Here is a 12,222-nt window from a genome sequence, read left to right on the forward strand (position 1 = left end):
GATTGACTTTCCCACTACATTGTTTAGATGACGAATAAGAATAGCGGAAACTAGTGGAAAAGTGACAATGAGAGATCTGTATGACAATATGTAATATGTTGCCAATTAGGGAAAATATTTTTTTAGAAAAAAAGGAAGAAAACTTAATCATCTCTTTGAATAGTGCTACAATCCTAATCAGAATTAAGGGGTTTTAAAATTTATAAACTCTAGCTGTCATTTCTAGATTTGTTCAGTATTATGTAAAGGGTCACTTGTTAAATGTAATGATCACTTGCTAAATATATCCAAAAAATATAACTTAAATTTGTTCCCATTTCAGATAGATTTTTCATCTTCACAGGTTTTCATTCCACTCCATTCAATGACAGGTTCTGTTGGTTGGTTTGTTATTAACCATGTTATCATTATGGTTGACTTGTAGCACTGTTTGTTATATTTATATAATAAATGCACATGATGGTGACAATGATGATTTTGAAACTTTTTTACTCCAATTAAATATATTGGGAACTAGTACCTACTGTATTTTTCAAACATAGAGGCTCTTATTTCCCTGTGTGATCATAATTACAATCTTTATTCTTTCCTGCAGGTATCAATTCTAAATCAGCTCGAGTCCTGATCATGCTAGTGATCCCAGGACACCTGGTGTTCCTCTATGCTATACATCTCTTTGAGGGGGGCCACACAGCAATCACTTTAACTTTTGTGGTATTTTATCTGACAGCTGCTCTTTTGCAGGTAACCAGAAACTGACCTTTAGAATTTGGGATCTGGCTTTGGATAACTTATTTTTACCCATTAACATCACCCCAAAGTCTCTCTTTTCCACGAGGAACACTTAATCTACATTTCAGCCCCAGCTTTACCAAATAGATTAGACAGGAAACATAACCAGATAAGCTACTTCTGCTTTACTGTACACATGATTTTGCAAGCCTAAAGAGGTATTCTTCAATTTCTTTTAGAGACCAAGAAACTAAGGAGTGTCCTTTGTGAGCCTCTTGCATCCACTATCCAGCTGCAGACTATGCTATCTCTTACCTGACCATTCCCTAAGCAGCATCTCTTTACCCCGATTTCCCAATAGCTTTCCACATACTATTACAGCAGAACCTTTCTGGCTTTGCAGACTGGCTGGGGGTGGGTGGGTGGCCGGGGAGAAACAATGGTTCGTGAAAAAGGTGGGCAAGCACACGCACACCCAGCTCCATTTGTGTGAGCAGTAGGCATGCACGTTCACCTGCCACTTTTGCAGCCCAGTTCTTAAGGCCCGTTAATGGGCCATGGCCTGGGAGTTGGGGGATGACTCCTGCATTACAGTATCCCAACCGACCAAGTTACATAGATACATACTTTATTCCTTGTAAATGAGGGAAAAATGAGAAGGAAGGATCAGCTGCAGAATATATGCACTTTCAGCTATCACAGCTGATAGAATAGATCAGGGGTCTCCAACCTTGGCAACTTTAAGACTTGTGGACTTCAACTCCCAGAGTTCCTCAGCCAGCTTTGCTTTGCTGGCTGAGGAATTATGGGAGTTGAAGTCCACAAGTCTTAAAGTTGCCAAGGTTGGAGACCCCTGGAATAGAGGACAGTATTATGATATCATGCCACGTTGCATGCTCATGACTGCTGCACTTGTTTTGTTTCTCACTTGCAGGTGGGAATTCTACTCTACATGGCTGACATCATTGTGCGACTAACGTGGAGAAAGGGTCTGGATCCTGACAATTATTCCATCCCCTACCTCACTGCCCTGGGAGATCTCCTGGGCACTGGCTTTCTGGCGGTTTGCTTCTACTTCCTTTGGTTGCTCAGTGGGTTGGAGCCAAAACTAGGGAACTAAAGTTGTTTCAACTGTAGTGTCAACCTGCCTGCAAGTCTCTCACAATCTTCAACAACAGGGTGGTGAAAAGAGGGCATCCAGGTTCCTCAACAGGAATAGGTTGTCTCTCCTCCCTTTGGATCTCAACACTGCATAGCTGAAAGTTGAAAAGAGCTACAAGTGATGTAGCATAATCATGTATCACAGCTTTTGAAGTGTCAGCAAGGAAAGGATTGTGAAGCACTCTGATCAGTTTTTCAACCAGTCAAGGAATCTTAATACAATGGCTTGGTTTGAACAGTCTATTGATGCTACCAGGAAGCTAAGCCCTATTCTCAGTGGGGTGGAGCTTGTGTCCTTGATGAGACCCCCCCACATTGTCTCCACCACCCCTCGACAAAGGCATTTTGTTTTCTATCTGCTATATGTTCCCCCAGAGAAAGAGAGAAAATTATGTCCAGGACTGTTTTCACTGAATCCCTAAACATAAAAAAGAGAAACAAAGCATTACGGTATAATAGTTGAAAATCTGCTCCATGACACCTCATGCATTATGGCAACCTGCTCAGCGAAAATTACTTTGCATTAAAAAAATTTAGTCTGTCCACTAATATTCAACTTGGGGAATGGGATATGTGTTTCTGTGTATATGTGTGTCTATTTTCTTTCACTTAGACAGGGGAACATAATTTGGGGTGGGGGGGAGGTGTGAGCCTAAATATTGAAACTTCAAGACCTGATTGTATATTCCCATGATGGCGAAGCCCTCTCTGTAGGCACATGTGCCATCGCTAGCTGCTCTCTTCCAGGTTCTGGCACGCATGCTGGTCTTTGGGAAGAGAGCAACCCGGAAGAGAGCAGCTGGCTGGTGCCGGTGCGCATGCACACCAGACCAGCTGGCCTGCATGCAACAGAACCCAGAACAGCAGCTGGCTGTCGCATGCATGTGCACCAGCCAGCTGCTCTCTTCCAGGTTCTGGTACTCTGGCGTGTATGCGCGCTCCAGTTTTGGCACTCAGGTTAACCATCACTGGTATATACTAATAAAAATAAAAAATGTGTTTTGGACAGAAAATTTTTAGAAGAAAGCAATAGTCAGTGATGGAAGGGCAATCAGCATCTGATCTTTCCCATCTCACTATGCTACTTTCCTGGCCAAAGATTTTTGCTAAGCACACCCTCTATTGCAGGGAAATCTGAAAATAAGAACCAGCTTAAATTTAAAACCCAAAGTCTGAAAGCGCCCCTAGAGGTAGTCAGAGGATCAAGTTTGATGGATAAAGTTTGGTGTCCATAGTAGCTTTTTTATTTGGAAGAACAGATCTTCATGAGTTTTGGGTCAGGGACAAACCTTTTTGTGACCTCTTAGCTGTTCCAAAGGCAGGGAAATGAACTCATTTATTTCTGGCCCAGAGACCAGTGTCAGCTGAGTTTTTACTCAAAGGAATTTTTATAATAGAAAAATGGGGGTTGAATTTGCCTCCAGGACCAGTGTAAGGCTTAATCAAATTTCCATCTTTTGGGGGGAGGGGGCACTCCTCTTTTTTGTTTTGTTTTACATGTTCAAGTCAAATTATTGTTTTTACGGGGTCACAGAAATGTACACATACAAAATAAAATATAAATAACAGTTAGAACTTGAATAGCTTCATTATGTGGCCCAGGGCTAGTTATTAAGCTAATAATTTCTAAGATCCAGCTGGTAAGACGTGGGACAATGAATCAGCTTTGTCAGTTATAAGAATTATAAGAATCAGTCTGGTGTAGGCAACTGCATTGAACACAGCTGAGAGAGCGGTTTCCTTTTTTAGAAAAAGGCATACATCCTCGGGGAACTAAAGATAATATCCATACTATTCCTGCCTCCCACTTTTGTCACAACTACCCCGAGAAATAGATTGTGTGTTGGGGGGGGGGGGACAGGAAGCATCCCAGAGTCACAAGCTGCCTTTTATGCCTGAGGAAAAACTTGAACCTCAGCCTATCTACTACTACATAACCTTGACTCACAAGGGTAAGCAGGGATAGTAGAACAAGAAAACATACAAGTGGAACTCTAAAATATATATTGGGAAGCCTCATAAGTGCTTCCTTATTTTATGATTCTAATGGGTCTCTCCAAAACATGAGATACCTTTAATTTGCAGTCACTAATTGAAACATTTCTAAAACAGTTATGGGATCTGAATAGAGGTGCAGTGGCTAAGTGGCTTAATGACACTGGAGATGGTCTGTACTACCAACAGTTTGAGCCCTAGCATCGTGTGACTGAGTGAGCTCCCATCATTTGTTTCAGCTTCTACCAACCTAGCAGTTCCAAAGCAGGTTGTATGTGAGTAGATAAATAGGTATCCACTCAGTGAGAAAAATAGCAGTAGAGTGAATCCAACCAGTACCCCAATGTGACACCTGAGCCTGAGGTGACTTTGGGGGAGAGAGAAGTCCCGGATGTTGCTGCAGAATGCTGTTGAACCTTTCTGAATGGAGAGCTAGCCCACCCCACCCCCTGTGTACTCTGAACGGAAAGGACTAGCACTCTGGCAGCCAAACAACTACTTTGTGCTCACACTGTAGCTAATGTAACATCACCATAAATAACTAATACCGTGTTTCCCCGAAAATAAGACCCTGTCTTATATTTTTTGAACCCCAAAATAAGTGCTTGACCTTATTTTCAGGGAGGTCTTATTATTTTGGGGCGCATGGAGCAAGATGAGGCTCCCCTTGCCGTCTTACCTGATTTCCAGCACTGCATTTAAATATTTTCAGGGAGGGCTTATTTTGGGGTGGGGAGGCTTATTTTAGCACATGCACTCAAAGCCCGATTGGGCTTATTATCAGCGGATGTCTTATTTTCGGGAAAGCAGGGTAGGATAAATAACTAATAGGATCTGAATAAACATACATTAGGAAGGGGGGAAATGAAATGGTCAAACAATCTGTAAATGATTATATTCCAAGTGTACATTGGTTTGGTTTTGGTTTAAGTAACATTGTTTCTCTTCCCAAACAAGAGTCCTGGTTGTTGTAGTCTGAACCAAGGGGTGGCTTCATAAGCTCCCTGTAAAATCAAAAAAAAAAAGTTCCAGAAAATAGAATATATTTAAAATAGGGCTGTAGCTGTAGGAGAACACAGGAGCAGCAAAACAATAGGAAGACCTCTAAATTGCACTGCTCATCCTCGAGAGCCTTTCCTACCTGGACCTTTCCGGAGGCTTTGGGACTATAGTTCCCAGTATCCTGAACCATGCACACAAAATCCTTGGTGGCACTTGGTTCTGAATTTATGTCGGCAGATGGGGAAAAGAAATCTGCAAAACTCCAGAATCCTTAATTGAGACATCATTTGTGTCTACCATAATGTCTTTAGTCAACATTTAATTAAACCTCTCCAAATCGCTCTATAACAAAATATAAGGATGAATGAATGAATGAGACCCAAATAACTTGGGAGATATAATGGAAGATATAGATAGATGAGAGCAAGAGGGAGGGAGGGAGAGAGGGGGGGATTAGATTTAGATTATATTAGATGATAGATAGATAGATGATAGATAGATAGATGATAGACAGACAGACAGATGTTTTTTTATTGTAAAACCAGAATTATTTGGTTACAATTTGCATTTAGCTATAAAAGTAAATAAGCTGCAACAGTTATGGTCCACCCAGAAGATCACAGCTACAACTTATGGGATCTAGTTCAGGAGTCTCCAACCCTGGCAACTTTAAGACTTGTGGACTTCAAATCCCAGAATTCCTCAGCCAGCTTTGCTTTGCTGGCTGAGGAATTCTGGGAGTTGAAGTCCACAAGTCTTAAAGTTGCCAGGGTTGGAGACCCCTGCTCTAGTTGCTTTGCAATTGGAGAGAGGTGCTTTCCTAATTCAAAGAATGCAGCTTGGCAATGTCCAAGGAATCGCTGTGTTTCTAGATAATAAACATTCATATTCCCTTCACAATGACTATCTGAGTGGAAAGTTATTGTAGGGAGCAAAGCAATGGTGGGTTACAATTTTTTTTATTGCCTGTTCGTTGGGTGTGGCTTGGTAGGTGTAGCATGGCTTGGTGAGTGTGGCATGGCTTGGTGGGCGGGGCAGGGGAAGGATACTGTAAAATCTCCATTCCCTCCCCAATCCAGGGAAAGGTTACTGCAAAATCCCCATTTCCTCCCGATCAGCTGGGACTTGGAAGGCAGAAAATAGATGGAGGTGGGGCCAGTCAGAATTTTTACTACCGTTTCTCCGAACTACTCAAAATTTCCACTACCGGTTCTCCAGAACTGGTCAGAACCCAACTCTGGAGCAAAGTAGCCATTCAATGGTACCCAGCATATTTGTTCATCACCACCATTCAAAGTCATTAATTCTACTTGGATTTTAAGTAGAATCTACCTATGTAAAGAAAGTGAACATTAAAATGAATGCTACCTTTTAAAAGTGCTGGTTTTTGCTACTACTGTTAAAGGTCAGTGTTTGTAATAAGGATTTATAAACTGCTGACTCCTTTCCCGAATCCAAGCTCTTCCCCCTTTCAGTGAAAAAAAAAACACCAAAATCTTTTTATCATAAAGTATTGTGTTTATTTCTACTTTGGGTGGACTCCCTAGAGAACATCTGGTCTTAGGTAATTCCAACTCATTTATATCAGGCAGGAAAAACAAGTGGTGTAAGTAATAGTTGGAGCATGTTTTTCCACAAAAACCACTTAATGTTCTGTCTAAATCATGAATGGGTATTGCTTTCAAAGTTCTAAGACTTCACTAAGTATCCTTAAATCTTTCCATTCCATAGTGGTTGGCATTATACCCGGTTTTCTGTCTCAGTAACTAATATTCTCAAGGTGATTGGATAACTACCATAAGGATGAATAAAACACAAATTGAAAAAAGGGGTAATTTTTCCCCCCACAGATGAACATTTAATTGATTCTGGATAAGCGAATATATTTCCAAGCATTCTGTCTTCCAGTAGCATAAGTGTTCTAATTTTTAGCTTGCCAAATTTGGTTTTGTTTTAGAAAGTTTCAAAAATCTGGAAGGCGGCATTTAGACTGAGCCCCACTTTCCGCTAAACACAAGAATCTACTTCTGGTTAGACTCACCCAGTGAAAGGAAGTGCTCAGAGGTGGGCTGTTGCCAGTTTGGATCGGTTCGGGCGAACCGGTAGTTGTGACCCGCAGGTGGGCCTGCTCACCCGCCCCAGTGCTATTCGGTCCTATATTGCTGTATTTTTGAAGCCGTACGCATGCATGGAAGGGGCGCTCTCACATTTTCGATGCTGGGTGAACCGGTTGTTACAATGGACAGCAGCCCACCACTGAAAGTGCTCCATATCTATAGGTGGTTGGTTTAACTGTTAAATTGCTCTTATAGTCAGGAATTGCCTTCTAGTATTATGTTGTAATCTATCTTCTCTTTTAGGAATGGCAACCTTCCTTACGTAGCTTTTACCATTAGCTTCCCATCATGGAATCCTATACACAATGTTTCTGAGTTTATAAAAAACTTGCTGCTTTGCTTTTTTTTCTTTTTCTTTTAGAAAGCACCAGCCACATTGTGTCCTAGGGTGAGGAGGCAATATTAGACACCAACAACGTACTGCTGTTTGTTTCACTGTGCATGTTAGGTCTGGCGTTCTCTAGAGTATCATCAAGCTCATTTCCTTAGATTGCTGGCAACTCCTTTTCTTTGGCTTCTGTTCCATTTTAGCAAATTGCATCCCTGATAGTCCAATCATGAAACGCATCTCACCTCTTAGAGTCAGGATGGAATTGACCCATGCACTACAGTCTTCCAAAATGGGGGGTTTTGGGTGCCCCACAATTGTATTTTAAAGAGGACAGAGAATTCTAAGACAGTGCTTTTTTATAATGCCTGGATGATGAGTATCTATAGTCACCTTCTCATGACACACTATGCCTTCAACCAGAGTCACTACTGCTAACTGCAATTGGCCTATGCTTCTTTTTAAGAGGACTGTGCTATCAGAGGCATCCAAAATGAGCTGCCAATATGAAAGAAACCCTTCTTAATTGGAAACATTTAAAAAAACTTATGAAGAGATCAAGAATGTCACAGAGAATCCTAGATATATATAGGAGCATAATAGCATTTTAGGAAAAGAAATAGTACCAATATTAGCAACTAAAAGAGGTCACCAAAATGTAGTAATGTATTTTCTAAACCCTGGATTCAGTTGGAATAAGTTCATGCTCATAACATCCTAACTGAACCCGATAGATGTACAGGGCTCTATCCAAGGATCTTCGTGATTTTAAAAATATGTATACAATTTACTGGAAAAAAATAATAACAAGGCACAGAAAGAGCTCTGGAATTGCTTCAAATGGGTTTCTAGATTAAACAACTTCCTGGCACATAATTATGGGGAAATGAGAAATAATTCAGTCAGGATCTGTTTCTGCCTGGAAAAAGTGGGAGGTGACCCAGTAATTCCCCATTGTGTTCCTTCTCTTGTCAAAAATCCATTTGCTGGTGAATACGGTACCAGATTTGACCTGGTTTCTGTAACAGAGGTGCAGTTGGGTGAACTGGCCAGAGTTATCTTGGCTCAGAATTGTCCTTTTTTAAGGTAGAAAGGCCTGGGAAGGAAAGGTTTTGCCATTACACCTGCTGCTGCTTGGGAACTTCAGCATCTATGCTGATATCAGTTGTATTCAATTATCGAGTCAATCACTGCTATGTCGTCCATAGGCCTGTCACAATAGACATCTGCCCTCGTTCACAATTGAGGCAGCATGCCCCTGCTCAGAATCTCTTCAGAATCTCTAGGAGGGTAACACTGGTCATGGGTGTTCTCCTTGACCACTGAGGGATTGAAAGCCTAGCTTTGTCATCATTCTGTTCATACTTCAAGGGCAGAATCCAAAGATTAGTACTGGAGGATTACTGTTCTTCTACACCAAGGGTGTCAAACTCAAGGCCCAGGGGCCGGATCTGGCCTACGGTGTGCTTAGATCTGGCCCGTGGGGCCACCCTGGAAACAGCGAAGGACTGGCCCGCAGTGTCTCTGCCAGTGAAAACAGAGCTTGGTAGGGTTACATGCAGCCCTCTTGAGCTCCAGTTTTGCGGGCAGGGAGTTGCAGGAGGCCATCGCAGCGAGAAATGGAGCTCACAAGGGCCGCAGGCGATACTCCCAAGCTCCATTTTTCACTAGCAAAGGGTTGCAGGAGGCCGTCGCAGCTGGAAACAGAGCTTGGGAGCCCGTTTTCACTGCTAGAGGCTTGGTCCACCACCTGCGCCCTGGACATGAATGACATTGAGGTGGCCACACCCACCCTGGCCACGCCCACCCCAGCACCCCAAGGTCAAACACAACCCTGATGTGGCCCTCAATGAAATCGAGTTTGACACCCCTATTCTACACAGTCATTAAACTACGGAGTGCTGCAGGGCTTGTTCTGATTCTCCTGCTACTCAATATCTATACAGGTGGTCCTCACTTAATGTCCACTTCTTCAGCAAACAATCAAAGTTACAATAGCGTTAAATGGGGAGAACTTATGATGGGTCCTCATAGTTGTAGCCATCACAGTTCTCTATAGTCATGTCATCGCAATTCAGAAGCTTGGCAACTGGCTTTCAATTATAATGTGGCAGCTTCCCATGGTCATGTGATTGCCATTTGTGACCTTCACTGATGGTTTCCAACAAGCAAAGTCAACGGGGAAGCCAGCAGGAAATTGCAAATGGTGATCATGTGACCATAGGATATTATGATCATATGAGATTTTCCTAACAGCAGCAACTGGAACTGCTGGAATTGCCATTGTAAGTCAATGCTGTCACCTGATATCATGCTTTATGACTCTGTTCCTTAGTGATGGAGATCCTACTCCCAATATTGTTAGTAAACAAAGTCTGTATGAAACTATAGGAGCACTTCTTAGGGACAATGGGGCTGGATACTATTTTCATGCAAAAGACACTTGGATTTATTTCTCCTTTCCATCTCCCCTAATTGTGTATGTTCTTTGACTGGCTGCTTTGTTGAGTTAGACTGAAGTCTGGAAGTTTAAGAACCAGCCAATGCCTAGGAAAGAGTAACTAGTTTGGAAAATGGATTAAACTTTTCCTCCAAGACACAGACCAGAGGTGGGTTTCAGCAGGTTCTGACTAGTTCTGGAGAACCGGTAGTGGAAATTTTGAGTAGTTCGGAAAACCGGTAGTAAAAATTCTGCTTGGCTCTTCTCTCATCTATTCTCTACCTCCCAAGTCCCAACTGATTGGGAGGAAATGGGGATTTTGCAGTAACCTTCCCCTGGAGTGGGGTGGAAATGGAGATTTTACAGTATCCTTCCCTTGCCATGCCCACCAAGCCACACCCACCAAGCCATGCCCACCAAGCCACACCCTCAGAACCGGTAGTAAAAAATTTTGAAACCCACCACTGACACAGACAAGTGTCCCAGGGTGTCTACAAAGGGTTTAAAAAGTAAAGATGGTAGTCACAACTATAAGATCAAAACCTGTCCCTTTTTATCTGTGCCATGTCTGCACAGATGGGTGAGGCTTCAATTAAAACAGCTATAGCCATCTTGTCTTTTTTAAGTAAACCCCTCCCTTTTCATAAAGGGCCTATACACATCTACCTTTGGTGAAGATGATACCACCTTAGGCATTTCACTTGTGAAAATAACAGGCTACTGCTTGATTAAAAAAGACAAGAGAAATGTGAATCTCTGTATCTGCCAGAATCGTTGAATCTTAATAATACCACCTTTAAAAAATCATGCAGGATCAGTAGGCATTCGCTCTCTTTCAGGATTTTTAGCTGAATGCCAGAACCTCCGGGCAGCCAGGATATTTGTAAACAAACACATTTTGCAAATGCCCAACTGCCTCCCACAACCGAATTCCAAGGAAACCAGCCCCAGGTAAGAGTTCTAGAAATCGCTTCAGCTTGTACTCAGAAACAAGAGTGCGAGTAAAAACACGTATTGCTTTAGAGAAGTTGGGTTATTGCTTCAGGGTTTTTATTTCTAGTTGAGTGTTTTTTTTTACATCTTGCAGCCATTAAAAACTTTTCTTTCTTTTTTCTTTAAAAAAAAACCCTTTGTGAGAGAAACAAAGATTTATTACCAAGTCAAATCTTTTGGTGTTAGGTTGAAGCAGTTATAGTCCATTCAGAAAGCTATTGGCGAGTAGGCCTGAGTTTTTAGTGAAAGAACTGCGTGATTATTTGATGACAGATTATTGATTAATAGTCTGAGGGAAGACAGATTAATTCCACTGTACACAGTAAGCTCTATTTAAATGACCAAAGGTTGAAGCCAAATGAATTCTTCAGACTTTTTAACAAAAAAGATGATATATGGATCATATACCATATGGATCATACAACAAAAGTTAGTCACTATTCTATGATTCAGGGGGGAAAAAGAAACAAGGATTCTGCACTTTACAAGGATAAGAAAGGAAGGCAAGCAAATCTCAGAAGGGGATACATTTAAAAATGGGCCTTAATTAACTCCAGAGATCGACTGCAGGATTCAGGTCACAGCTGTTCAACTGTTCCCAAATACAAGTTCTTTTAGTAGTTTGCAAGAGACATAAGAGAGCCAGCTGGCTTGGCTTGTCCAGCTGAATACAATCTAAATTAAAGTCCCTACCCAACAGTCCTACAGATACTTCTCTGGAACTGCAGTTAGAGACCAGCCATCTGTTTGGTCTGTATCATTTCATCTGCAGGCTGGGGGAAAGCTGTACTTGTGGACCGTTGCCTCTCACACCTGCTGTTAAACTCAGGGGAACCTGATCAGGATAACTTCTACACTAGTTCCTGGCCCAAGAGTGATACTTTCCAAAACAACCATAATCCCAAAATTGTGAGTACTATGAAGATTTGTGTGCTTGGTAGAGTGGCTGGGTTTATGGAAAATGGAGAAATGATTTCATATTAAGTCTTGATGCAACACTCTGTAAGTCATAAGGTCACTGAGTTGGAAAGAACCGAATAATCTACAGTAGCCCATCATTTATATCCATGAAATCTAGATCAGGAGACTCCTGATCTAGAGCAGGGGTCTCCAACCTTGGCAACTTTAAGACTTGTGGACTTCAACTCCCAGAATTCCTCAGCCAGCTTTGCTGGCTGAGGAATTCTGGGATTCGAAGTCCACAAGTCTTAAAGTTGCCAAGGTTGTAGACCTCTGATCTAGAGCAACATCAGGAATAAGTAACTCTTTATTTCTAGATGTTGCTCAATGAGGACTCTCAACATTTCTTACCATTGAGCACTTAGGCTAGGAATGGTAGTTTAACAATCTCTGATGGCCTAGGGTTGTCTAATCCAAGTTAGCCTATTCCCAGCAGGTGGTCCGAATTCTATTTGAAGGTCATTTGAACTATTGTTGAACTGGTGTCTAGCAAA

The 12,222-nt window shown here is 41.9% G+C and overlaps 1 protein-coding gene across 4 annotated transcripts in view; it reads left to right on the forward strand.

Moving 5' to 3' along the window:
* SLC41A3 (solute carrier family 41 member 3) overlaps positions 1 to 2,449 on the forward strand; it is a 38,487-nt gene extending 36,038 nt beyond the window's left edge. For all 4 annotated transcript variants that reach the window (XM_058170880.1, XM_058170879.1, XM_058170883.1 and 1 more), the window contains 2 exons: positions 596 to 744; positions 1,667 to 2,449. In XM_058170880.1, the coding sequence (XP_058026863.1) occupies positions 596 to 744; positions 1,667 to 1,852 (335 nt within the window). In that variant the 3' untranslated portion in view covers positions 1,853 to 2,449. The remainder of the gene's footprint in view (positions 1 to 595; positions 745 to 1,666) is intronic.
* The last annotated feature ends 9,773 nt before the right edge of the window (positions 2,450 to 12,222 follow it).

The sequence above is a fragment of the Ahaetulla prasina genome, chromosome 2, assembly GCF_028640845.1.
Source record: "Ahaetulla prasina isolate Xishuangbanna chromosome 2, ASM2864084v1, whole genome shotgun sequence".
Taxonomy (NCBI): domain Eukaryota; kingdom Metazoa; phylum Chordata; class Lepidosauria; order Squamata; family Colubridae; genus Ahaetulla; species Ahaetulla prasina.